The sequence below is a fragment of the Hipposideros armiger genome, unplaced genomic scaffold (assembly GCF_001890085.2).
Source record: "Hipposideros armiger isolate ML-2016 unplaced genomic scaffold, ASM189008v1 scaffold_443, whole genome shotgun sequence".
In the NCBI taxonomy this organism is placed as follows: Eukaryota; Metazoa; Chordata; class Mammalia; order Chiroptera; family Hipposideridae; genus Hipposideros; species Hipposideros armiger.
Window position 1 is genome coordinate 1,119,153 of NW_017731793.1, and position 27,506 is coordinate 1,146,658.

General features: G+C 57.4%; 2 protein-coding genes across 2 annotated transcripts in view; both read left to right on the forward strand.

Moving 5' to 3' along the window:
- Positions 1-10,235, forward strand: part of CABIN1 (calcineurin binding protein 1) — a 174,519-nt gene extending 164,284 nt beyond the window's left edge. Inside the window, exons 28-32 of the mRNA XM_019665398.1 lie at positions 2,297-2,321; positions 2,431-2,713; positions 8,517-8,660; positions 9,758-9,984; positions 10,092-10,235. Coding sequence (XP_019520943.1) covers positions 2,297-2,321; positions 2,431-2,713; positions 8,517-8,660; positions 9,758-9,984; positions 10,092-10,235 — 823 coding nt within the window. The remainder of the gene's footprint in view (positions 1-2,296; positions 2,322-2,430; positions 2,714-8,516; positions 8,661-9,757; positions 9,985-10,091) is intronic.
- Positions 10,236-14,555: 4,320 nt separating this feature from the next.
- Positions 14,556-25,638, forward strand: SUSD2 (sushi domain containing 2). The gene is made up of 14 exons (XM_019665384.1): positions 14,556-14,684; positions 16,249-16,456; positions 16,628-16,779; positions 17,261-17,428; positions 18,240-18,414; positions 18,530-18,731; positions 18,953-19,038; positions 19,113-19,381; positions 19,456-19,599; positions 19,695-19,853; positions 20,716-20,964; positions 21,081-21,353; positions 21,482-21,658; positions 21,837-25,638. The coding sequence occupies exons 1-14, from the start codon at positions 14,609-14,611 to the stop codon at positions 21,941-21,943; spliced, it is 2,445 nt and encodes an 814-aa protein (XP_019520929.1). The 5' UTR covers positions 14,556-14,608; the 3' UTR covers positions 21,944-25,638.
- The last annotated feature ends 1,868 nt before the right edge of the window (positions 25,639-27,506 follow it).

The following is a 27,506-nucleotide window of genomic DNA, read 5'->3' on the forward strand; positions in this document are numbered from 1 at the left end:
GTGATGGGAAGGAGGGGTAAGGCCCTTTGGGGCTCTGGCAGGCAGACCTTCTCCAGGGAGGGCCCCCGCTAGAATTGAGATTGGGTTTGTGTTGTCTGAGACTCTCCCAAGGCAGAGGCTGAATAGGCAGGAAGGTCAGGGGCCCACACTCAGAGGGACGGTCCAGGCTGGAGCCCTGGGTGTAGGTGTCCCTGAAGCCATTGATGTGGGGCCAGCAGAGGGCAGAGGCAGGACTGAGCTCCAAGGCCAAGCTGCTAACGCAGTGAGAATCCAGACAGGATCGAGTGGTGTCCAGAAAGGAAAGCGTGCCCAGGGGCTGGCCGTCCGTCCGGCACACTGGGGCAAGGAGGATGGGGGGTCACTAGATTTGGGGCTCAGAGATCAGAGCTGTGTTTGAGGAGCGGTTGGGCTGGGGAGGGACTAGAGCTGAAGGAGAAGGGTCTCCCTGAGAGAGGCTCAGCTCAAGGAAAGGCCCTGTGGGTAAGGTCTGGCCAGCAGAGAAAGAGGCCACCCTGTTTAAAGCGGGGTTGGAGGGACCACAGCACCCCTGTTCAGCATTGACGAGGGAGCATCTTTCTGCGCCACACATGGGTTTTTTTGCAGGAGTTACCCCTGGGCCAGGGCCACTGAGTCAAAAGGTAGGTACTTGCTATTTGAAGACATTCAGCCTCTTGTCCCCAGGGGTGGCTCGACTGCCGCTGACCCAATCGCACAAGCGAGCAGGTCTTTGTCTTCTCAGCCCTCACTCACACGGGGGCCCTCCCTCAGTGTTTCCCCCTGGAGAAGTGTGTCATGAGGGTGTCCTGAAGCAGGAACTAAGGGCAGTTGGCATCTATGTGCAGCGTGGGGGCTTCCTCTCAGTGGATGTGGCATTGGACCACCACCCCTGCCTGGGCTCTAGGCCTTGAGCAAGCAAGCTATGGGCCACACAGGTGGGCTGGTCTCCCAGCCGAGGGCCAGGCTCCCTGGAGAGGCACACCCTGCCAGCCAGCAGTGCCCCCCACTCTGTGATGCCCAAGTCGCCAGAGGGCTCCCTTTTCTTAGATGGGGAGATTAAGGCCCAGAAGAGGACCAGCACCCAGCTGGAGCCTGGCTTGTCAGAGGAGCCCAGGAAGGGACCTCGGGAAAGGCAATAGCTGCTGCTCCTAATCTGCTCAGGGACCGTCACAGCTGTCCTGGGCCTACCTCTGGCCAGTACTGGGAAGGAGGTTGCCATGGCTTTCAGAACCTGCTGCTCCCACCCCTCAGGGAGTGTCCTTTTTGCTGGAGGCATGTCCCAGTTGCCATGGCAGCCCAGCGCATGCCTGGAGGGCCTCTGGACATAATTAGAGGCTCAGTGCCATCACCTGTAGCTGAGGCTCATGAGGACAGGGGCACAGCACTCACCTTCCCCCTGGTGTATCTGCCTACCCTCCCACTGGAGGCCTAGACTCACAGCAGAGTATCAGGGCAACTGTACCACGTGGGGCTGAGGATGGGGCGTCTCAAGCAGTACAAATGTCAGAATAGGCAGGGTCTTCAGGGACCCCGACTACCAAGGTGCCCGAGCAGGCGTGAGACTCCCACACTCACAGCCTCAGGGAGGGGGTCCCACCGGCTCAATACAGTGGGCACAGGGCTGGGGACCTGAGGGCTGGGGGTCTGCTCACATTGCTGGCACCCAGCCCCTGAGCTCTACTCTGGGCCGCACAGGCACCCTGCCCCACCTTGTAGCATGTCATCCGGGAGCTGCAGTGTGACACCCATCCTGGGAGGGTGGCTTTCAGCACAGAGTAGAAGGAGCCTGGTGGCAGAGGGAAGGAACTGTTTAGACCAACACAAGGAGGCCCCAAAGGTTTAGAAAACTGAAGGACTGGGGGTGTTTCTGCTGGGGCTGCCAAGACCAGGCTGCAGGCACAGGGCTTGCTTTGCTGGGCTGGGGCAGCTTTGGACGCTGTGGCTTCGGAGCTACAGTCTTGAGCCCAGGGAGCTGACTCTTCCCCTATCACTCCAGCTCCCTCGACCCTCCCACCAGTGGCCCTTGGGAGGTCGCCCTTGAGGACTGACCTTCGTTACTGCAGTCCCCACATCGGGCACTATGACCCTGTGCCCTGAGTCGTAGCTGACACACTCCTCCCAGACTGGCACCCAAGAGTGGGAGGGTGAAACTGGCTGGAGGTCCTGGCCAGCCTGAGGCCTCTCCACTGAGTGCCCAGCAGCACTGCATGGACATTCTCCCAGGGGGGAATTCTGGATCCCTAGCAGTGTCCTAGCATCAGCAGTGTCCTCAAGGGTTGCCTGTGCACCTCATTGGCAGCATTGGGGGCCCAGAGTGTGACACCGTGAGTGAGGGCTGTGTTGGTGGCTCCAGGCCTAGACAGCTATCCCATGAGATAGTATGGGTTCAGGGCTGCCCAGTCAGTCTTGCTCATACCCTTTTTGTCCTCACAGGCCGCCGGGGACACACCCACCACCCCAAAGCACCCTAAGGACAGCCGAGAAAACTTCTTCCCTGCGGCTGTGGCCCCTACAGCCCCTGACCCTGTGCCAGCAGATGCTCTCCAACGGCCCAGTGACACCCACACCAAGCCTTGCCCTGCCCCGGCTGCCACCGCAGCTATCATCACCTGCCCTCCCTCGACATCAGTCTCCACCTCAGACCCATCCAAGGACCCTGGGCTCCCCCAGCCGCACAGTCCTGAAGCCACTCCTCGCATGGCCTCTTTGGGCCCAGGTGAGTTCTATCCTGTGCCTCTGGGATGTGAGGCCATCAGGTGGCAGCAAGTCCTGCTCCTTGCCTGGAGAATGTGGGTGGGGAGAGGCAGGGCAGCCTCCAGCCCGGTGTCCACGGAAAACATCCAGCCTAAGAAACACTTATAGATGAGTTTATTTGAGTCAAACTGACAATTGCCAGGAAGCACAGTCTCAACGGATTGAGAAAATGCTCCAGAAAATGGCCATTTTGCAACTTATTTTATACATTAGAATCAAAGGAAGAAGGTTACATGAAATCCATTGGTTGTAGACTAAGGGAGTGGGAGAAAGCAAAGCGGGGAAATCTCTGGGATGGATAAAAGTAAAATGGAGAGACACACACTTCTTTTACATTGGTGGGTACAACATAGTTGATAGCATTTTACAGCGCATAGAGATGGTATTTGGGGAACAAGATAACAATGAGGGACTTTGTAGTTTCCTGCTCTGGTGTGGTGGGTTGTGCCCCCTGGGGGGTCCAGAAGAAGAGATTACTCTGATATTGGAAGGGTATGTTATTTTAGATGCAAAAAAACTACAGACAGGCTCACTTAAGGTAAAGATTGACCTTTGTCAAGGAAGCTACAGGCCAAGGATGTGACTTCCCGCCATGGCCCACCTTTGTTAGGAATTTTTATGTTCAGGCCATCCTCTGTGGTTGTTTTCAGTCTCTTGAGCTTGTCAGGTTTAACATGTGGCCCTTTTTCCATCCACACTGGTGATCCCTGAGGAGTACATCACAGGAGCTGGGAGTGGGGGTGGGGCAGACCCTGCTAGCCTACTCATCAGCCACTTGCCCCAGTGGGCACATGCTGCACCCATCACTTTCTTAAATTAACTGTCTGGTGCCTCAGTCTCCCCATCAGTAAAAGGGGGTTGGTGACAACCCCTCCCCCCCACACACACACACATACACAGGTGTGGTGAGGAGGGAAGAAGGGAGAAGGGACACTAACATTGACAACATTGGCCTTTGTTTTCTCCTCCCACAAAGCCTTAGGATAATGAGATAAAGAGATAAAATAGTCCGAAGGAGATGGGGGGTGGGGTAGGAAGGTTCTGACCCTGAGTGCACAATGTGACCTCACAGGCCTGTGAGCGGGCTCTGGGCACCTGCTAATTGAGGGGCAGACCTGCTTGAGTCCCCATACCCCATTGGGCAAGACAGATGGAAGTCAGCCAGGAAGGACGGGGGCAGGGAGGACTGGTGGGCTTATGCAGGAAAAGGGACAGGGCAAGGCAGGTCCACTAGCAGGAGGGAGAGAGCCCTTGTTCCTTCTAAACCCAGGATGCAACTAGGAATGGCAGCGGAGGGCAGGGCCCGCTGGCAGGCCAGGAGGGCGCAGACAGGCCTGAGGCTTTCTGAGGAGGGGCCACTGAGGCAGCACCTCAAAGGCCAGTGGGCAAGAGAGAAGCAGGCAAGGCGCTGTCCTGACTGGCCCACAGCCAGGCACCCTTCTGCCCGCACACCCAGGTTACCCCTAAAGGCTTGCTGTCCTCCCAGTTGCAGCCCCATGTCGAGGGCCACGTCTGGGGCTGCTGCTCTCAGCCCTGATACCTTGGCTGTGTCATCTCCTGAAGAATGGGACAGCCACCCCTGGCAGGAGTGCCCGTCAGGAGCCAGACCTGAAAGCTCTAGCTAGCCAGCCATGACCTAGGGGCACTGCCCCACAGGCCGCTCTGCCCGTATGGAGACAGAGAGTGGCAGTCCTCCTTCTCTTAGCTCTTTTCTACGTCTCAAGGCATCAGACACTGATGTTTTCACCTGATGCCATCTCCGGTTTGCTTTGAGGATCATGGAAGTGTAAAGACCCGCTATCCAGTCAATTACAATTGTGCTGGCTGTGGCCCTATGAAACGAAGAATCACTCCTTCTTGGGTCAGCTCCTGCAGCCATTTGTTCTGCGAGGAGCCTCTAAAGGCTACAGGACAAAGAGTTGAAGAACTGTAAGTGGTGGTTCCACCACCAGGGGACCTTGGCTGTCCTTGTTCCGCCCTGCGTATCTCATCCTAACTCAGTTTCCAGCACACAATGTATAGGATGGAGGGGATAGCATTGCAGGATTCAGAATAGTGCTTGGCAGATAGTAAGCATAGCCACGTGGTAGGTTTTGGTGGTGGTAGTGATTTCAAATGACAGCGGTGGCGAGAGTCTGCTGCCCAGGGCAGTCAGTCACTTGCACCAAGACCCAACTCCTGTTCCTCCATCGTTTCTCCTCCTCAGGCTGTCTTGCCCTCCAACAGACTCTTGCCCCTGTGATCTTGTAGTCTCTAAGGATCAGGAATTTGGAAAGATCAGGCTGTCAGCTAATCATCCTAGTTCACTCAAGTTGTGAACAGGCTTCAGGTCTTCGTTGGCTATTGGCTGGAGGCCTCAGTTCCTCTACTGTGGGCCTCTCCATAAGCTCCAGTGTCCCTGAGTCATGGCTGCTGGCTTCCCCTAGGACCCAGGATCCGAGAGAGACAGACAGAGATACAGAGAGAGCTCGAAGGAAGTATCATTGTCCTTTAAAACCTAATCTTGGAAGTGACTGTCCATCACTGGTGTTGGCCACACACAATGTGATACAAGGTGGGAGGGTTCCTCAGGTCCTGGATACCAGGGGTCATCAGGGCCAGCCTGGAGCCTGCCTAGCTGCCTTTTCTCTCCTGCTCACCCAGTCCCATCCCCAAGCAAGCCAAAAACTATCTTTTGCCCTTTTTTCTTCCCTCTGTTAGATCTGGGGATGAGTGTGTGTTTCCTAGTGTATATCCTTCAGCCTGGAGAGTTGATCCTTTTCTATCTTCTTCCCCAAAACTAAATTAAATGGACTTTTGCTAGATGGAACTCTTGCGTGACATTGGGGATGGGGGGACAGCCTGAGAGTATGTGCTGTATGGGCCTGGTGGTGAGGCAGCCGGGGATGGGCCAGGCACTCGCACGCCTTTCCCCCCACCCACCCACCCCCACACTTCTACACCTGCTTCATGGAGTGACGTACCTGTCTTTCAAGGCTGCCACAGGTAGATGGCGTTTGGCTGGCCATATCGGGGTTGGCGTCCCCAGTGGTTCCCAGAGCTTTCTGGGGTGGTGTCAGGGCCAGGCTGGGACAGGCACGTCTCCCCAGAGCCCACCTCCCACAGCCTCCAAAATAGGGAAAGCACCAAGAAGAAGCCACCCAGCAGGGTCCTGGTTCCCCAGATAAGACAGGGTGGCGTGGCAGTGTGGCTGCATCTGCCACTCCTGGTGACCAACAGGTAGCCCAGAATCAGACAGAGGTTCAGGTCGACAGGGAGGGCAGGGCCTGCCCTGCAAAAGTACCCAGAGACTAGAGGGTGTGCAGACCTGGAGCCAACGCCGGGGACAGCGACATAAGAGGTGTGAGCCACCCGGGAGAGCTGGCTTAACGACAGATTCTCCCAGGACGCAGTCCCCAAGGTGTGAGAGAGTGGGGAGGGCAGCTGTAGAGGAGACCTTGGCAGCCGCTGTCCCCAGGGTGGGCAGGCCTTCCCCTAACTGGGGCTCCCCTCACACAGTCCTTTCAACTCCAGCCAAAGGGAAGGCGCCTGGCAGTGTCCATTCCTGACTTCTTGCCTTCCAGGGCCTGAGACAGGCGAGCATGCTCTCAGGCTGCCCTGGTCACTAGGGAAGACATCATCTATCCACCCAGGCCATGCTGACCAGGCTTGTTGGCCACATGCGGCAGATGCACCCCCTGGGGGAGCTCATGGTTGGTCATGGGCACCTGGGGAGGCTCCTGATCATGTATCTCCCCTGGCTCTGTGCCAAGGGCACGCACCCGCTTATCTGTTTGTTTGTTGGGTGTCTGTCCACCACAGGGCAGGACCTGGGTTCCTGCTGACTCTCCAGCTGCTAGAACAGTGCCCTGGCCCACGAGTGAGGGTCCCTCTCACTGAGGCAGTCAAGAGTAGGGACAGTGGAACAGGGAGGAAGAGTAGAGGGCACTGCAGGCCTCAGAACCAGCCTGGGTGAGGACTTGAGCAGGGTACCACCCGCCCATGCAGGGTGCCACCCACCAAGTGGGGTTGAGGGGCTGGAGTCCTAGCCTCATGCCAATCAAGAAGCCAGAGAGAGTCTGAGCCAGGGCTGGGGATCTCTTAGGACATGGCCCTTGGGGACCCATTACCCAGTCTGTGAATCTGCCCAGGGGGCAGGGAGAGTTGCCTGGATGCCCAGGATTCCAGCCTAGTTACCTGCTTCCCACACACACAGAACCGGAGGCAGGGGGACTCAGGGGAGCCCCAGATAGCCCTTCTCTGAAGGCTGAGGCCCCAGGCAGGTCCCCTCCTCCTCAGGCCCACCTGTAGTCCTCCTCACAGTGGCCTTGGGGAGGGGAAGGACTGCCTGGCCTGGGGAGCCCTGTCCCACTTGCTGGAGTCCCTGCCCCAAGTGTCCCTCTTCCTGGCCACCCACCAAGAAGGAAGGGCCTGGGACAGGTGGACAGTCGCCTGGGGTGAGAGGGAGTCAGCCTCCACCAACCACAGGACCTGTCCAGGTGTACCAGGCCCCCGTCATCACAGTCCTGTCCTGTAGAATCCTGCCGCCCACCACCCCATCCCACCTGAGCAGCCCCTCCAGACCACTCAGCCAGGCCCTTCGGAGAGCAGTTGCATAGGAGAATTGGATCCAGGCAGGCAGGGCATTGCTATCTACGAAGGACCTGAACCAGCCACCCAGCAGGCCTGCCTTGTGGGTGCATGCCTGGCCGCGGGGGCCTGAGTCCTGCACAGTTACACAGGATTCCAGCTGCTCCCTCTGCTTCTTGGGTCCAGGAGAGCAGCGGGAGGAGCCTTCCAGGGTGCTCACCCCTGCCGACCATTACGGATGGGGCTGGACCCATTGTGTATGGTGACAGAGTCTGTGACCGTGATTGGCAGGCAGTGGGGCCTGAGGAAGGCAGGGAAGGCTCTGTCCTGTGGGGCCTGGAAGCCAACAGGCAGGCAGCCCGGGCTACTCCGCAGCCTGTCTTTGTCCCAGTCCCAGAAGCCCTCGTTCCTGCGTGTCCAAGGAGAGGGAGCTGTTTCACCTGCGGGGGAAGAGGAGAATGCTCCCGGCAGAAGGAGCTTGATGGGCGAAGTGGAAGAGAGGAAGGGTCGTGGGGCAGTGGCCCATATGGCCAGAGATGCTGGGCCCAAGTAAGAAGGAAGAGGAGAGCAGCATAAGGAGCCGGACTGTGAAGAAGCCTGGACACGGCTCAGAGCTAAGGGGAGGGTGGAGGCAGGGCTTGGGGGCCTGGGAGTAAGCAGACTGCTGCTGACTAATGGCCTGGCTGGTGGCCATGGTGCAGTCTTCGTCGCTTGGGCCCATCTAGGCCTTGGCACGACCGAGGCCAATTCCCGGCCTCTGCCTCGTACCAGGGAAGAGGTGGCCTGGCGGGAAGGCGTAGTGCCAGCATAGCACTCCATCCACTTTGGTCTTAGCTGGTTTGTTTGTTTTTGGGTCCTGTGTTTCTGATTGCCACTCCTGTAAGCTGGGGGTAGGGGAGAAGCATGCAGTCTTGGTGTTGCCCCCACTGTGTCAAGTACACAGCGGTCCAGGTGGGGAGCTGACCCCACCAGTGTCCACTGGGCACGGGGGCAGGGATGAGTGCTTTCCTGTCAGTACTGGCCTGGCTCTGCCCATGCGATTGTTCCAGAGGCGCTCCTGCTAGTCCATGGGCCACTTGGTAGAGGTGGACTGCCACCTCAGCTCAGGTCCCCTGCCAGGTGTCCCAGGACATGGGAGGGGCTCTGTTCCTTGGGCTGGGTGAGGATGTAACCCACTGCCACCCTGTGCCCTACAGAGGGAGAAGAGCTGGCAGGAGGGACAGAGGGCGCTGGCTACCTGCTCCAGGAGCCTCAGTGCAGTGAACAGGTGAAGACAGAGCCGCACTGCTGGCCAGCAGAGGCCACCCCCCACACAGGCACCGAGCCTGCCTGCAGCCAGGGTAAGGCATCAGGAGCACCCCAACAGTGGCCCCCATGGCCAGCAGCCAGGGTGGACTTCCCAGCAGAGGTGCCTCCCTCCCCTGGAAGGGTGGAAGGGGCTGGCAGGCTGGGGCCCCGAGAAGGCCCAGTGGTGAGGTACAGATAGGGTAAGCCCCAGCTGAAGAGCCTGGTAGGCTAGGGTGCAGAGAGAGGGGTGGGAGAGGAGCCCCACAGAGCCCCTCACTCCACTCCCAGCTCCACAGAGGGGAATAGTGAGAGCAGGCGGAGCCCGTTCCCAGGCTGCTAATGGAGAGAGCTGGAGGGGTGCCCATACCCAATGGGGCCAGGGCGGGGAAGACACGTCGTGGTGGGAGGAGTCCAGGGCAGGCAGAGGGGTGGCCAGTTGGGCTGGGCCAGACAGGCGTTTATGTTTATATGGAGGCAGAGCCAGTTCCCACCAGCTACCACACCCAGCTAGGGCCCTTGGGGAGTCCTTGGTGCTAGAGCCTCTTATAGACCCCACTCAGGACTGCAGGGCCTGGCACCAGCCCCAGGGACCAGGCTTGGGCTCTGAGTAAGCCCCGCTCCTTTTAAAGCCATGGGGCTGTGGAGGAATGTGGAGACTGGCCGGGCTCATGCAGCCCCCCAGAGGCCGCCTGCCCAGAACCGCTTCCTCTAAGCTCCAGGCACAGGAGGCCCTATGCCTGCTCTGGAGCATGAGGGGAAAGTGGACACCCCGGGGCTCTGCTAGGTTAGTCCTGGGGATGTAAGAGTTAATGTGTGCATGACGCCCGGAGGGCCTTCAAAATCCCTGGGAAGGATCCGGAGACGTTGCCTGCATCCCAGGCCCTGGTGTCCCAGCGTACACCGTGCTGGGGGCGGGGCGGTCTCAGCCCCTGTACCCAGCAGTCAGCGTGGCAGAGAGAGACAGGAGGCCTGGATTCTGCCAGCCAGCACGGGCAGAAAGACCAAGAGAACGCACGCATGATCTGAGGTAGTCAGAGGAGGCAATCTTGGTGCCTGTCTTCCAGAGGGGAAACTGAGGCCCGAGTTGGGGAGGGGTAGGTGGGTCCAGGAGGCTGTGAGCGAGGTTCAGATTCGGTGATCCACCCCACAGTTGCCAGCTCCACGGTGCCCAGCAGTGGGAGTGCCCAGCCACCCGAGGGCCACCCAGGCAAGGCAGAGGCCAGCAGGGCCAAGTCTCGCCTCCTGCCCAACATGCCAAAGCTGGTCATCCCCTCAGCTGCCACCAAGTTCCCCCCTGAGATCACTGTCACGCCGCCCACGCCGACCCTGCTCTCACCCAAAGGCAGCATTTCGGAGGAGACCAAGCAGAAGCTGAAGGTGACTGAGGGTGCAGGGGGGGGGAGCATGGGTGGGAGCACGGGCTACGGGGGGGCCCTGGGGCCGGGCTAGGCCGCCCTGACCAGTGCCCTGCCCGGTCTGTGCAGTCAGCCATCCTGTCTGCCCAATCGGCTGCCAACGTGAGGAAGGAGAGCCTGTGCCAGCCGGCTCTGGAGGTCCTGGAGACATCGAGCCAGGAGTCCTCGCTGGAGAGTGACACAGATGAGGACGATGACTACATGGACATCTGAGGGGCCAGAGCCCCCAGCCGCACCCCAGCTGCCCAGCCTCCCTCCTACATGGCGTCCTCCCTGCCCACCTAGGCGGGGTCTGTCCTGACTGCGTGGGGCTCACAGGAGGCCAAGTTTAGCCAGGTGAAGATGGACAGATAGGTCAGTTTGCACAGGCCGGCATCCTTTTCTATGAAATGTTGACTTTGTAAATGTGCCCAAGCCCAGCCCAGGGGGCCATGTCCTCAGTGCTTGGATAAGCCGGGCTCTGCCTGTATCACATTGGAGGGGTCATTTAGGGTTGGGCTCACCCCACTCTTTTTTGGTTTCTTTTCTAATAAAGATGGAACAGTTCTCTTTGCCTCTTTGTTCAGCCCAACGCCTCCCTCGGCTGATTGTTGTCCAGAGTTTTGGGGCCCCTCCTCCCATAGATCAGGTTCTGGCCCTTAGGTACCCCAGGGAGCAGGTGAGGGTGCTCAGTTGGGAAGAGGTGAGCACAGCCTTGGGAGCCAAGCAAGGCAGATCCATCTGGGTAAGATTGGAGCCGGACTTGAAAGGGGTGTCAGGAGTGTCTCCTGAAGGGATGAGGGTGAGGCCCTCTGGCGTTGGATGAGGGGAGGCTGCAGAGGGCAGGCAGAGTCCAGACTCTGCTGAGGAGCTGGCTTGTGCCCCAATGTGATAGGGGCTGTAAGGGGCTTCTGAGGGGCAGGGTCTGTGTCAGGAGAGGGGAGATAGGGAGAAGGGAGACGGCAGCCAGCAGGAAGGCCATTTACCTCTCACCACACTTGCCCTGATAGGACCAACCGCAAAAGTTGGGCTCAGTCCATGATACAAAGGTAGGGCAGGGCCCCTTGTTCAAAAATTATTAAGATTTTTTTTTCTTTTTAAGATTTTTATTGGAGAATTGAGGAGGGGAACAGTGTTAGGGAATTGGGAAAGGGAACATTGTGTTTTTCCAGGACCCATAAGCTCCAAGTCCAGTCGCCACTTTCAATCTTAGTTGCAAGTGGGCATCTGCTCAGCTCAAGGTGCTGTGTTCAATCTTAGTTGCAGGTGGGTGCAGCCCACTATCCCATGCAGGAGTCAGCGGCAGCTCAGCCCGGGTGCAGCTCACTGGCTCATGTGGGAATCGAACCCGTGACCCTGTTGCTCAGAGCTCACGCTCTTAACCAACTGAGCCACTTGGCCGGCCCAAGAATTTTTTAAAGGTGACAGCAGAGCATTAAGCTAGCCTGTGATGCTGACCCTGCCCCTCCCCTCCCCAAGCCCCCATGCACCCCCAGGCTCCAAGCCCATGTATTTTGGGGAAGCACAGGTTTAAAAGTCCACAACCTGGTCCAGCCAAGTGACTCAGTTGGTTAAGAGCTTGCTCAAGAGTGTGAGCTCTGAGCAACAGGGTTGCCGGTTGGATTCCCACATGGGCCAGTGAGCTGCGCCCGAGCTGAGCTGCCAACAGGTGGCATGATGGCTCAGCTGGTGAGAGCACATGCTCCTAACAACAAGGTTGCCTGTTCGATGGTAGGCTACGCCTGCCCGCAACTAAAGACTGAACTCAGCACCTTGAGCTGAGCTGCCGCCCGGATGGCTCAGTGGATAGAGCGTGTGTTCTTAACAACAAGGCTGCTGATTCAACTCCCACATGGGATGGTGGCTACGCCCATCCGCAACTAATTGAGCACAGCACCTTGAGTTGAGTGGTGCAACTGGACTTGGAGCTGAGCTAGCTGCACCCTCCACAACTAAGATTGAAGGACAACAACTTGGCTGTTCCCCTTCCCCAATTCCCCAATAAAATCTTTTTTAAAAATTAATTAATTAAATAAATAAAAAATAAAAGTCCCCAACCTGCCCTTCTGCACACTGTCAACCCCCACTGGGGGCCTAGTCTCTACCCCCACAGCTCTGGGCTGGCTCTGCGCCCCCCCCCCACCTCCGGGGCCTTCCCTGAAAGGCTCTGTTTAGAATGGAGATGGGGACCCTCTTTGACACTCTGTGCTCCTCATGGGCTGGACACCTGTGCCCCATCCCCACCGCCTCCTCCAAGAAGAAAGGCCCAAGAGATTGGGCATTGCCAGGGTCCCAAGCCCAGACCTGTCAGAGCCACCGCAGGGACCTAGAAGTGCAGCAGCCTTCTATGGGTCCTCCCTGAACCTGTGGTGATTCAGGCCCTCCGCAAAGCTGCCTGGGGCTGAGGGGGCCAGCAGTTACTCAGCTGACCACCCCATCCCCCACCTCCGCCCCCGCAGGGACCAGGGTCTGGAGGCCCCCACACTGCACTCCCAGCTTGTCAAACTCTTTCATCCTCTGAATACAAGCACATACAGCCAGAGTGCCCAGGATAGAAAGAGGAAGTGGCAACCTTCCCCCAGGTCCAGATCCTCTTCCTGGTGTTGACGAAAAGTATCCAGCCTAAGAGAAAATGTGTAAGAGTTTATTCGAGCCAAACTGATGACAATGGCCAGGAAGCAAAGTCTCAACGGATTGAGAAAATGCTCCAGAAAATGGCCGTTTTGCAACTTATTTTATACATTAGAATCAAAGGAGCAAGGTTACATGAAATTCCATTAGTTGTAGATTAAGGGGGTGGGAGAAAGCAAAACGGGGAAATCTCTGGGATGGATAAAAGTAAAATAGAGAGACACACACTTCTTTTACATTGGTGGGTACAGCATAATTAATAGCATTTTACAGCGCATAGAGATGGTATTTGGAGAACAAGATAACAATGAGGGACTTCGTAGATTCCTGCTCTGGTGTGGAGGGTTGTAACCCCCACCCCCCACCCCCCCAGGGGGGTCTGGAAAAAGAGATTACTCTGATATTGTAAGGGTATGTTATCTTAGATGCAAAAAGACTACAGACAGGCTTAAGGTAAAGATTGACCTTTGTCAAGGAAGCTACAGGCCAAGGATGTGACTTCCCCGCCATGGCCACCTTTGTTAGGAATTTTTATGTTCAGGCCATCCTCTGTGGTTGTTTTCAGTCTCTTGAGCTTGTCAGGTTTAACATGTGGCCCCTTTTCCGTCCATACTGGGAACCTAGCAGTCTCCCAGGGCTATTCCTGGCTGCAGGACACCTCAGACCACCCCGGGAGCATTCCTACCATCTCCCTTTTCTAACCTGTGCCTGAGGAAGCACCCTCAGCCCTGGGCCTGGGATGAGTCCCAGCACCAGCCCCCAGGCCAGGGGTTGGGCTGCTCCCAGCTCAGGGCCTCAGGGCCCACTCCCACTGCCTACAGAGGTGTCCCAAGTACCCAGCAGCCAGTTGGGAGTTCTGTTTCCAACTCCCCTAGGTTTCCCTGACACCTGTAGGTGCCACCTCTCTGGAGCAACTGCAGGTACGTCTGCCATGAGAAAAGGGTGGTGCCCAGGGAATAGGCTGACTGGACCCTAGGATCTGAGGCAGCCCACAGCCAGATGACCTAAGCTCATGTCTCCCGCCAGGTTCAGCTTCCTGCAAGTTCGGGGGAATGTGTCCCCTTTGGATACCTTGAGAAGCTGCCACTGGGGGAAGGACCATCTGCCTGTCTGGACACCCTGCCCAGATGGCAGGGCCTAAATGAGCTCCAGGCCTGGACCCTCCCCACCCACCCTGGCTTCAGAGGCTCCCAGAAGCTGCCAGGGGCCTAAGACTGCCTCTCCCGGTGACCTTGGCCACGCCAATCTTGTCTGGGCCTCAGTTTCCTCACCTGCACAAAGAGAAGGGAGAAGACAAAAGATTATGCAAACTCTCTGTGAGCCACTCTGCAAGGATGGGTGGGGCTGGCCCACTTCTCTCCAGAACCCTGGGCTCTGGTCTCAGCTTCCCACCTTGGGCCTTTCCCTCACTTTCACTACCTCCCTCCAAAAGGGATCTCACTGGAGCTGTATCTGACCCATCCGCTCTTGCCCACCCCTCAGGGAGCCCTACTTCATTGCCCACACAGGTCCCTACAGAGAAACAGGACTAGAGATGTGACATCTTTGGCAGAAGATCCCAGAGAGTGGAATCCTGGGATTCAAGTTGCAAGTACAACCTCGCCTTCTCCACCCTGAAGCGCCTTCCCTTTTGAAAGCCCCGCCCTGACCAACCAGGGCAGGACTGGGGTTGAGATCCAGCAGTCCCAGCCACAGCCTCTGGATATCCGGCTTCTCTAGTGCTAGAGGTCCGGCAGCTGAAGGCTCAGGTCCCCTCCTCCATGTCCCAGCTGGCCAGAATGTGCTAATGGTGCAGATTAGGCCCTGCTGAGCCACACGGGCACCTATGGACTTTGAGAGGGGACCAGGCAAGGCGGGGTGGAGTGGGGCGGGGCATTGGTGCCGAGCACGGGAAGGGCGGGGCCAGGCTTGGGGAGTGAGCTGGTGGCAGCCTCCCAGCCACTGCTGTGCTGTCAGCTGCAGACACAGGCCACACCATGAAGCTATCCCTCCTGCCTTGCGCCTTGCTGCTGCTGGCGACAGCCCCCGGCCCAGGCCCCTGGCCTGCAGCAGGTATGCCCCTACCCTGCCCTTCTGTCCCCCTGTTTGTCTGTTGCAACCAGGACAGAAGCCCCTCTGGGCTCAGCCTCTGACCATCTGTCGGGACATTTGTGGCTGTACTGGGAGCAGTGGGAAGAAACTGGGTGGGGGAGGGGTGCCAGGGTCGAGGGGCCACCCAGTGGGGGTGGGAGGGTCTGGACGGTGCCCACCCTAAATCTTCTGGGAGCCGAGAGGGGGTAGCTGCCTGGGAAGGAGGTGTCCAGGGAGTTGGCGGGCTCAAAAGAGCCCTTGGCCTGCACCCTGAGCCCCCATAGAGGGAGTGCTTCCCATGCGGAGCCCCCCCAGTCCTATCGGCCCTCTGCCCAGACAGAGGCAGGCTATTGGACCTTGTCAGGGTGGAGCTAAACTTCAGAAAGTCTAGTGGAAGAACCGCACTTCAGAGCCAGGACCCTGGCGCCTAATACTGGGTTGGGCCAGAAGTCGCAGGCCTCCCAGCCCCCCCACCTGGCCCCTGTGTCCCATCGCAGGGAAGCACCACCACCCTCCTGCCACATAACTCACTTACTGGCATCACTCAGCCCTTCCCCCACCTCCTTGAGCCATCACACTCCCAGTCAATAAATGTTTATTGATGCTCTTGAGTGCCAGGCTCTGAGCTAGGTGAAGTGGGGCCACCAGGGTGACTCAGGCCGTCTTGGCCCTTGACCAGCCCCCTTTGTAGGGTGTCAGGGAAGGGCCAGGCGGGATGTGTGATCCCAGCTTTAGTGCCTGCACCCCACTCCAGTCTCCACCCTCCAACCCACCCAGCCATGCCAGCTTGAGGGACCAATTCCTTGAGAACATGGCCCTGCCGTGGGTCCCCACGGCTGGAGTAAAAGGCTGGAGCCTGATTCCACAGCCCCCACCAGACTAGCCCCCCACCCTGGCCCTGCTGGGCCTTGTGCTGGAAATGCACCTCTTCTTCCCTAAGCGGAGGGGTGCACGTCTCTCTTTCTCCCCAGAGGGTGGGGCTCCCTTTGGGTCCCGCAATCAATGAGTCATCACTGCCTTGCAGAGTGAGATGAGCTAGGCCTGCTCAGCCCAAGCACCTGTCCCTGCCTAGCCTCCAATGGGACTCATAGTAGCCTCATCCCCAGACCCCATATCAATGCGCCAAGGAGGCCCTCTTCTAGGCTGCCCGTCCACAGACCCTTCAGGGAAGTGGAGACAGGTCCCAGCCCGTGTTGAGGGCTCAGGAACCTGTGGCCATCTGAGGATGCTGTCAGCTACAGAACTTGGCGGAGGGTCGGTCATGTCTGGGGACTCCTCCTGACACTACATAGTTGTATATCTGGAGGCATTTCCCCTTATTCCCCTCATTCTAGCCAGTCATTCAGGCAAACTGCTAGGTGATCTGTACTAAGAATTACCCCACCCCACAGGCCCTGTGGGTTTCTACTGTCCATGTGGTAGGCATTACAATCCCCGCTGCATTCTCCTGGGCATGCTTCTCTCTAATGGACTCCAGGAAAATAGACATGGGCCCTGTGCATGAGGTGGCCGGTCCAGCCTGAGTGCTCAAGGCTCTCTCCTCCAGGTGCTCAGAATAGCTGCCTCCAACGCTGTGGGGACCGGGGCGGGCAGTGCTCCTGCCACCCAACTTGCTTTGGCCTGGGCACCTGCTGCTCGGACGTGCGGGACTTCTGCCTGGAGATCGCACCCTACTCAGGCTCCATGATGGGTGGCAAGGACTTCGTTGTGCAACACCTCAAGTTGTCTGACCCCACCGCCAGCGTGATCTGCAGGTGGGAAGCCAAGCTAGGGGCTCAGAACCCCTGGCTGGCTGGGTGGAGTCCCAAGGACCGAGGACAGGGACAGCTGTCTGGACAGGTTTCCTAGGGAGGTCAGGGGCCCAGGCCTTGGAGATGGTCAGCTCACCCTTGCCCAGCCGCTCCTGCTACCTCTGCCCCCCACAGGTTTAAGGAGATTGTCGAGACCATTGGCCACTTGGACTCCTATGGACGTGTGCACTGCGTGTCACCCTTGCTCTATGAAACGGGACGCATTCCCTTCACAGTCTTCATGGACAATGCCTTCACCTTCCCACGCTCGGGCACCTGGCTGGCTGGTGAGCCCCACATTGCTGGTTTAGGCAATGGGGACTTTCCCCAGTGCTAATGTATGCACACCTGGCCCGCCCACTGGGTCCTGTCACTCTGGCTGAACCAGTCCCTTCAGAGGCCAGCCCTACCACATGGGCGAGGGTTCCCATAGCTCCTTTCCCCACCCCCTGGCATTCAGATGGGAATCTCAACCCAGAGGGAGTGGGGGCTTCAGGGAACCCCCATCAAGGTGGGCCAGTGATTGCCTGCTCAGCTGGGCTAGGCCGGGGGAATGGAGGAGCCAGAGGCCTGGGCGATGGAGGGCAGGGCCCCGCCTCTCCTGGCCTCTGTCCTTTCTACATCATGAGGGTCTGGGGACACCATAGCTCCAATGAGACAGCCATGCTTTGTCCTTGGGAGATTCCCACAGCTCTCAGAGCCCCAGGGCCTCCTTCAGTGGACCCCCTGGGTCCCAGGCCTTGCTTCACCTTACCTCCCCCTGCCCAGTGCACCCCAGCAAAGTGTCGGAGATGGAGAAGAGCCAGCTGGTGAACGAGACTCACTGGCAATATTATGGCACCACTGACACCAGGGGTAACCTCTCCCTGACCTGGAACGCCACAGTTCTGCCCACACGCTTTGTCACCATCGAGCTGTGGGGATACGAGGAGACAGGTGAGGCATTCTGCAGGCTGCCTCTGCAGGACCTGGTCATTTCAGAAGCTTTGGGCTTGCAGAGATGAAAGGGAGTCATAGGTGGGGGAAATCCCATGGAGGGGGATCCCAGGTAGGGCTTGGAGTGAGGAAAGTGCAGACAAAGAAAGGGAACTGGAACTGGTGGGGCTGGAGGGAAGGCAAGAGGGGTGGAGGGGAACAGCACAGGGAGGCTAAAGCCCCTCTAAGGGAGAAGGTGTGGATGGATGCTTAGCCCCTGGATACAAGGCTTGTCCTGGAAACTGAAAAAGCTTGCTCCACCCCTTTTCTCTCAGTCTCTGAATGGCTGGCATGACCCTGGGCCTGGCCTCGAGCAGGGACAGTGACTATGGAGTATGGGGGGAGGAGGTAGCAGTCACTCAAAGCAGGGTCCTTGTGGGAACAGCAGAGTAGGTCCTCCTATGGCAGCGGTTCTCAACCTTCCTAATGCTGCAACCCCTTAATACAGTTCCTCATGTTGTGGTGACCCCCAACCATGAAATTATTTTCGTTACTACTCTATAACTTTAATTTTGCTACTGTTATGAATCGTAATGTAAATATCTTTTTGTTTTCTGATAATCTTAGGCGACCCCTGTGAAAGGGTCGTTCGACCCCCAAAGGGGTCGCGACCCACAGGTTGAGAACCGCTGTCCTATGGGGATCATCTGTCCATACATACCCTGTCCATCTATCAGGCTGCTTGGAGCACTAAAGACTGGTGCCCACTCCTCCTCTGCCCTGGGGATCCTCAGACAGGCCCCAGGGCTGACCGTGGCCTTCTTTCCCTTAGGGAAGCCATACTCAGCGGCATGGACGGCAAAGTGGTCATACCTGTACCCCCTGGCCACAAACATTAGCAACTCCGGCTTCTTCACCTTCATCCCCAAACCCGCTCTTGAGAAGTACCAGAAATGGGACGTGGGCGCGCTTCGAATCATCAGCAGTGACCACCGCCCAGGGGAGATGTAAGGGCCATGCAGATTATGGGCGGAGGTCCAGCTGCCTGCTGCCCAAAATGCCTGACAGGGAAGCCAGAGACGGGCAGGGAGGGTGGCCCTTAGTGTGCGTGCATCCCCACAGGAATGTGCACGCGCTCTGGAGCAATGAGCATGCCCTGGCCTGGCATCTGGGCAATGACTTCCGGGCGGACCCCGTGGCCTGGGCCCGCACTCAGTGTCTGAACTGGGAGATGCTGGAGGACCAACTGCCCAACTTCCTGGAGGAACTGCCTGACTGCCCCTGCACCCTGGACCAGGCCCGGGCTGACTCCGGACGCTTCCATGTGAGTCCCCACCCAGGTCAAGGCCCAGGAATGGGCAAGTGGGGCCAGCTGCCCCCACTCCATGGACAAGGCGGTGACCTCACCCGCCCAGAACAGCACCAGGAGAGGCAGATAGAGGCCCCTGGGATGTGGGGCTAGGGTCTGAGGGCCCCTGTGGGGGATGGAATGGGAATGGCAGAGCTCGACTCTGGGGCTGGTGACAGCAACCTGTTGCTTTATAGACTGACTACGGCTGTGACATTGACCATGGCAGCGTGTGCACCTACCACCCAGAGGCTGTGCACTGTGTGCGTTCTGTGCAAGCCAGGTGAGCCCCCAGATGGTGGTTGGGGCCTGGGGGCAGGATCCCCAACAGTGGGCCTGACCTGTCCATGCCCCCAGCCCCCGGTATGCCTCAGGTCAGCAGTGCTGCTACACCAAGGAGGGCACGCAGATCCTGACAGCTGACTCCACCAGCGGCAGCACCCCAGACCGTGGCCACGATTGGGGTGCACCCCCATTCCGAGCACCGCCCCGTGTGCCTGGCCTCTCCCACTGGCTGTACGATGTCATCAGCTTCTACTACTGCTGCCTCTGGGCACCCGAGTGCTCCCGCTACATGCACCGACGGCCCTCCAGCGATTGCCGCAGCTACCGGCCCCCACGCTTGGGTGGGTGCCAGCCAGGGCAGGGCTCAGAGCAGGGCCAGGCCAGGGAGGCCCGTCTGACCCTCCATTCTCCCCAGCCTCTGCTTTCGGGGATCCGCACTTTGTCACCTTCGATGGCGCCAACTTCACATTCAACGGGCATGGCGAGTACGTGCTGCTGGAAGCCATGCTAACCAACCTGAGTGTGCAGGCACGGGCTCAGCCCAGGACAAGGCCCGACGGTGAGTCCAGGGCCCTGAGGGCTCAGGGTGGCTCAGGGTCATCCTGGGTGGGAGGCTGGAGATGAGTGGACACTATTCTGCACCCACCACCCCAGGCACGCAGGACCGAGGCACAGGGCTGACTGCTGTGGCCGTCCAGGAGGGTAACTCAGACATAGTGGAGGTTCGACTTGCTGGGGGGACAGGGACCCAGCAAGTGCTGCTGAACCAGGAGGTGCTCAGCTTCGCCGAGCAAAAGTGGATGGACCTGAAGGGTGAGTGAGGTGACCGGGCAAGGTTGGTGGGCTGCACTCCCTCCCTTTCCCTCCACCTGGACATCCACACCTCTCACTGGCCCTGACAGGAGGCAGAGGTTGTATCCAGGGCACAGATGTAGAGACGGAGGCCTCTTGTGGCTTGTTGCAGGGCGACAGTCAGCCCCTCTCCCCTGCACCCCACTCCAGAGGAGCCTGGCACAGTGGACATATGGCCCTGACCCATGGCTATCTGTGGACAGATAGTTCCAGGCCCCAGGTAGCAAAGTCCTGGTCTTGATCTTGAGCCTTCACACCCATGGAGCCCCGAAACACATCCCAGTCAGAGTCCCAGGATGCCAGGAGGGCTGGATGAGTTTCTCACTGCAACCCAGAGGAGACGGGAGGTACAATGTTTCAAGGAAGCTGGCCTGAGGATTAAGGATGGCAGCTCCCTGTCTACCCCCCTTTCTTCAGTAGCACTGCCTCAGGGAATTGAATGAATGAAATGACTCCTATTTGGGTTGAGTGGAGACCTGAGAAGGGCACTGAAGATAAAGGGACCTCTGGAGAGGGCGGAAGCAAGCACTTGTTGCTGCCTCCGTCAGGGAGCAAGGGCCAATAGGAAACCCCCATGTGTGGCCTTGGCATGGCGAGCGGGGTGGGGTGTCTCTTCAGGGTCTGGGCACCTCAGATCAGCAGGAGAGGTCCTGGCACAGGAATGGGCCCGGAGTGGTAGAGTGTCATGGGCAGGATTCGTCCTAGGAATGCCCTCCCCTCCCCCCTGAAGCCCAGGGGCACCAGCCCACCCATCCTGGGGCTACGGAGTCACCGCATGGTGCCCACAGGAGGCAACTCTGACCCCAGCTCCACCTGTATCCAGGCATGTTCCTGTCAGTGTCTGCCAAGGACAGCGTAACGATCATGTTGTCATCGGGGGCAGGCCTGGAGGTCAGTGTCCTGGGTCCCTTCCTGAGTTTGAATGTCCTGCTGCCCGAGAAGTTCCTTACCCACACTCAAGGCCTCCTCGGAACACTCAATGACAATGCTGCAGATGACTTCACTTTGCGCAATGGGCAGGTCCTGCCCCCCACTGCAAGTTCCCGAGAGCTGTACCGGTTTGGGGCTGACTGTGAGTGACCTTGAGACCCATGCTGGAAGAGAGACATGGCAGTGGCAGGATCAGTGGAGGTTGGGGGGGACCCCAGGCCCTAGGCCACCAACCAAGCCTGCTGCATGTCTCCCCAGGGGCTGTGAAGAACGCCTCCTCCCTTTTCACCTATGACTCCCGGCTCCTGGTCAACAAATTCTTGTATGGGCCCAAGCATGACCCCACCTTCCAGCCCCTCTTCCCTGAGGAGACCACCCCCAGCCCCAGCCTGGAGACTGAAGCAGCCAAATTGTGTGGGGACAACCATTTCTGCAGCTTCGACGTAGCAGCCACTGGGAGCCTGAGTGTGGGCAATGCTACACGGGTAGCCCACCAGCTGCACCAGCATCGCATGCAGAATCTGCAGCCAGGTGAGGCCTGCAGATGGCATAGGCAAGGGGGCAGACACCTTACACTGGGACACAGCCCCCCAAAGCCAGCAGCTGAAGGAGGTGGCCAGTGGCTCAAGGTTGTAATCTGCGCCCCATCTCTACCCCAGTGGTGTCCTGTGGCTGGCTAGCCCCGCCCCTCAATGGGAGCAAGGATGGCACCAAGTACCTGATGGGCTCCATGGTCTACTTCCACTGTAAAAATGGCTACAGCCTGGCCGGAGCAGAGGTCAGCACCTGCCTGGCGGATGGCACCTGGTCCAGCCCACCCCCGACATGCCAGCCAGGTGAGGATGCCCAGTCCACCTGCCCTTGGGCAGCCTGCAGCCCAGTCTCGCCTGGCCCCACCCACATGCTTGCCCCTCCCACATGCTGCACCTGCCCGCCTGTGGGGCGGGCACTCCAACCACCTGCCCTGCCTCTGCCCAGGGCCATTCTCACCTTTTCCACCCACTCACTCTCCAGGACGGAGCCATGCTGTGCTGCTGGGCATCATCTTTGGAGGCCTGGCAGTGGTAGCTGTGGTTGTGCTCCTCTACATGCTGCTGCGTCGGAGGAAGTGCAACATGTGAGAACCCCTCCACCAGGACCCAGGGTCCTGCCAGCAGAACCCTGGTCTGTGCCCCTCTTCAATTCCCCTGGGTCCCTGGGGCATCTGTGAGACTACCGTGCCTGCTCTATACTTGGTCTCATTTGCAAGGCCATCTGGAATTCACCCTGAGGGGAATGCTCTTAGCCAGCAACTCAAGTGCACTGGGCCACCCTGAGACAAAAGACCAGTCTCCCAGGAGAAAGCTCTGAACTCCCAAGAGCATGCACCCCAGTACTTCAATCCCCAAATCCCTAGTACCTGGGACCTGGACACCTGAAACCTGAGCCTTTAATGCCTGTGGACCTGAGGCCTGGTCCTCTGCTCTGTCACCTCAGACCTGGACCCTGAGCTCTAACTATGCAGTTCCCGAGGCCCTATTCCCCAAGTACTCGCAGCTCTAACTCCCCAGACTTGAGACTCCATAGCCTTGAATTCTAATACCTGTCCACCGAGCCCTAGTACTGCAGCACCTAATACTCAATTGCCAATACCCCAGGTCCTATGTCCAATGCCGTGCCCCTGATCCCTGATGTCCTGACACCTGGTGCCCCAACCAGAGCCCCAGTACCCAGCTGCCTTGATTTCTGGACCCTGGGCCCAGCTAAGACAGCAGGCGGGCCCAGCCCAGGATGTGGAGAGGCCCCAGTACCCCAAATCTGAGAGTCATCCTCTGAACTCCAGACTTGTTATTTTAACTCATTTGGAATGTCACTTGAAACACCCCTCCCTGCCTGAACAAGGAGAAAACAAGCCTGTGACGCCCACTCCCTGGTATCCTGGTGGCTAAGCTGTGCCTCAGTTCTAGGGTTCCACAGTTACCTTTGGAGTCCAGAGTGACCTGAGTCAGAGTCCTTCATCCACTGCCAGGTCACCTGGGACAGATCCCTCCCTGGCCTCTGTCTTTCCATCTGAAAAATGGGGTTGAGGACAGTCACCGCTTCGTGGGGTGGGGAGGAAAGGTGTGGTGTTTGGGAAAGGTGCACCATGGAGTGCCACACTGGGTGCCCAGGAGATGGACGGAGCCAGCCTGCCCTCCCCCAGAGTAGGTGCCTGGCCTTGCACCTCCCTGAAGCCAGTCACTGGTAGTGGCAGGCCCAAGTCCTCTGGCTGAGGCCCATGTTCTGGGTCCTTGGGCCCTCCACACAGTAGTGTCCAGAAGGTAGGTATGGAGTGTAGGCCTCATGCCACCTCTGCCCGCCTGAGCCCCTGCCCCTCTTACAGGGCCAGGTAGCTGGTGCAGAAACACAGGCTAGGAGCTGGCTTGAGGACAAATGACCCAAAGTTCGTGGCGAGGGAGCTGAATGCCATGGGAGAGAGTCTAGAAAGGGTAGGGTGGGGTCATTTGCTTTGTAGGTGTCAGACAGAGAAAGCACTGGGGAGGGCGGGGTTAGAGGTTAGTGCCCTCTGGACCAAGCAGGCAGCTCAGCCTGAGGGGCGGGGGCAGGATGGTACTGTGCCCACAGGATGAAGAGCTCTGGGTGAGAGGTGATGGGTTAAGTGGAGGCCCTCTACACTGGCCTGCAGCACCAAGAGTGACCACGTGGGGGCAGCCGAGGGTAAGAACAGTGAGCAAAGGTGAAGGCTGCACCAGGACCCAGACCATGGGAAGGGCAGTCAGCTCCAGCTCTGCAGCTGGGCCTGCAGGCTTGTGTTCACACCCTCAACCAGAGTTCAGGCAGGCCCCCCTCTGCACGTCTTTTCAGCCTGGAGGTCTTTGAGTCATCCCCCAGTCTCAGAAACTCAAGTCTTAGAGGGGTTGCACAGGTCACCCTAGGTCGTCCAGCTGGCACTGACCACTGAGTCGGAGCCCAGGTCTTCCCACCCCTCAACTTTGCCTGTGATAGAGGGTCCCTGGCAGCGGTGGGGAGCTGAGTGGCAGGGGCAGATCCTGTTTACAGGGTTTCAGGGAGTAGGGTGAGTATGCACCATGGGCATCCTGAGGAATTGGAAGACTCCCAGGGACGGTGCCCAGAAGACTAAAGGAGGAGGAGGGGTGGCTGCTTCCTTCCCTTCCAGACCCAAGAACTCGCGATTCCCTCCCTATGTCGGCTTCCAGCTCAGGGTGGGGCTGAGGGCCAGTGCCTTAGCTACTGGGCAGGAACTTTCTTCTCTGCAGACGAGGTAAGGCAGGGCTGGCCTCTCGCTGACCGGAGTCCTCCGTGCATCCCTGTGCTGAGCCAGGCCCAGCTGGGCAGGAGCAGTTTCATAGCTCCCATAACAGACCTCAGGGAACCAGGGGAATTCTCAGAGATGTGATTGGTCAGAGAGGGCGTTCCAGGGAGAGGAACGGCCTGAGCAAAGGCTTAGAGCAAGAGAAGTCCAGTTGGGTATGAGGAATAGTGATAAGGGGGTGGCAACCAAGGCTCCTTCCCCATCAGGTCATGACATTTAGGCTTCATCCTAAGAGGAAAGCATGGCCTCGCCTACTCCCATCCGTGTCCCTCTCGGATGGGCCATAGAACTGCCATTGCCACTCCCTGGAAGGAGAAGGGGTGCATTGTCTGGCTCTTACCCCACACATCAGGCCTTCCCAGTGCCAGGGGCAGGCCAGGCTGGAAAGTCCCAACACCTGACAGGGTTTTCCCAGGCCCCTAAAGGAGTCAGAGATTCTATTGGGCTTGTGAGAGTGGAAGATCCCAGAGCCCAGCACAAAATCCTTAGAGACATCAAAGGCAGGGACCCCCACCTCTGGAAGGTGGTCTCCCCAGTTCAGCCCCAAGGAGTCATGGCATCAAAACTCAATGGCCAATCCCCTACCCCCTGTACCTGTCCGGGTTTGGGAAATGGTGATCCAGGGACTCGGAAACACAAATGATGGGAGAGCTAGGAAGTCAGATGAGAGATGGTGAGGCAGCCACAGGATCCCAGCAGCACCCCTGGGCCGAGGGACAAAGGACAGGGGTGCTGCTGAGCCAGGCCCATGTCCCACACAGCAGGAACCATGCAAACCCATGGGGCTCTAGCTGGAGCCAGAGACAACAGTCCAGCCACAGACTCCCCTGTAGGCCTGAGGTGGGGGAAGCATCTCATCTGTCTCCAGCCTCCCACTAGGGCCTCCCATTGACTGAGCGCAGTGGGGAATGCTGACAGAGATGAGGGGCCAATAAAGCACAACAGGGTTGGGACCCCTCCTTGGCCAAGCTGGTTCCTTCTGTAAGTCCCAGGATGGCCGAGTGCCTGCCCTGAGCCACCTGTTTTCACGGGGTTCATGGCTTGATGCTGCCTGGGGAAGTGGGGGGGGTGTCAGTGCAGTGCATCGTGAGTGTGGGAGGTCAGGGGTTCTTCCTGGAAAAGTCTAGCTCAAGCTGAACTTCAAAGGATAAACATTAGGGACGTGGGATTGAATAGGTGCCTGCAGCTGTTCAGCAGCCCACATTGCCCGACTCCTCTCCTGGGTGGCTCACTGGACTACATTTCTCAGTCTCCGTTGTGCTTGTGTGACTAAGTTCTAACCAGTGCAATATGAGCAGAAGGAGGTGGGGCACTTCCAGGCTTGGCCCATAATCCCTCCCTCAGGCACCCCTCCAAGCTCTTAGCCCTGCTTGGGATGGTGCAAGGATGATTTTGGAAGCTGCGCCAACCTGAGTCCCCAGAATGTGGGAGGGCCCCCTGACCTGTTTACCTATCCATAAGTACTGCTGCAAGAAGAAATAAACTCATGATTAAGCCATAGTACATTTTGGGGTCTATTTGTTACAGCAGAAAAGCAAAAGAGGGCCTTACATTTTTCATTAGTTGAAAATAAATACTGCGCCGGCCGAGTGGCACGTTGGTTAAGAACTGGCTTGGGACGCCAGAGGGCCCCGGTTTGGATCCCACATATGAAGGCTAGTGACACTGCCCTCTACAGCTAAGATGCTGAACAACAGCTCGACCTGGAGCTGGGCTGCCGTGGGTCACCGGCGACGGCGTAGGCTGCAGTCCCCTGCTGCAGTTGGCTGCCATAAGCTACCATGTATAGCCAGCAGCCAGCGTGAGCGGCCGTCCAGAGGCCGGCAACTGATCTGCCTCGCCCAGGAAGAGTGCAATGATGGTGCCAGCTTGGGCCAGTGATGCAACATCCACAACTAGACTGAAGAACAACAACAACAACAAAAACAACAACAGCAACTTGTCTGTTCCCCTTCCCCCGATTCCCCAATATATATTTTTTTTTTTAGCTGAGCCATCCTGCCACCTGTTGGCAGCTTAGCAACAGCTCAGCTCGGGCATCGAACCACTGTTGTTCAGAGTTTGCACTCTTGAGTGAGCTCTTAACCAAAAAATCTTTAAAAAAAAAAAAAAAAGAAAAGAAATACTGTGCACAAGTTTTTAAAAATTCAAACAGATACAGCAATGTTCATAGCAACATTATTTACAATAAACAAAAGATGGAGGCCACCCAAGTGTCCATCAATAGATGAATGGATAAGCAAGTGTGTATCTTTTCAATGGAATATTACTCAACTTTAAAAAGGAAGGGAATTCTGGCACATGCTGCAATGTGGATAAACCTTTGAGTATAAACAATGAGGACATAATGTTTAGTGAAACAAGCCAGTCACAAAAGGACAAATATTGTATAATTCCACTTGTTTTAGGTACCTAGAGCAGTCAAATTCACAGAGACAAAATGATGGCTGTGGGAAGGGAATGGGGAGTCACTATTTAATGGGTACAGAGTTTCAGTTTTGCAAGATGAAAAAAAGTTCTGGAGATGGATGGTGGTGATGGTTGCTCAACAACATGAATATATTAATGGCACTAAATTGTACACTTGATGGTTAAGATGGTAAACGTTATGTATTTATGTATTTTGCTACAATTAAAATTTAAAAAATAGAGACAAAACAATTAACTAGTGCCCATTTGGTAGACATTAAGCTGTGCTTAATTTTTTGCTTCAAACACTTGTGCTTTGTAAATAAGTTCAAGTTTACCTGTAGGAGAAATTCACACAAAAGAATTGGCTGGTTAAATAGCACATGTGCTTTCCTTCTAGAGTTGTACCAATTGACACCACTAACCTAAGAGAAAGCCTGGTCCCCTACACTCTTGTCAGAGTAAGGAGCCTTCAAACATTTTACTCTTTACCAGATAGAAGAAACATGGTGTTTGTCCTGTGTCAACTTGGCTAGGCTGAATGACATTCCCAGAATTCCCTCCCCTGTACGTTTTGGGTTAGGATGGGCCACAAGAGAGATTCCTGTGTAAGATTGAGAGGGTCGAAGTGAATCAGCAGTCTTTTTTGTAGCTCACATTCATTGTGGCATGTCTGCTGACTCAGCTGGTCCGCAGGGGCAGAAGCCAAGCTTGCAACTGCTCCACCTGCCCCCAACCTCACTCCCCACCCACTTCGGCTTCCCAGACTCTTTTTTTTTTTTTTTTAAAGATTTTATTGAGGAATTGGGGAAGGGGAACAGCCAAGTTGTTGTCCTTAGATCTTAGTTGTGGAGGCCACCAGCTAGCTCAGCTCCAAGTCCAGTCACCATCCGGCCGCCCGTTGGGAGCTGGCGGCCACGCAGCTCAAGGTGCCATGTTCAATCCTAGTTGCAGGTGGGCAT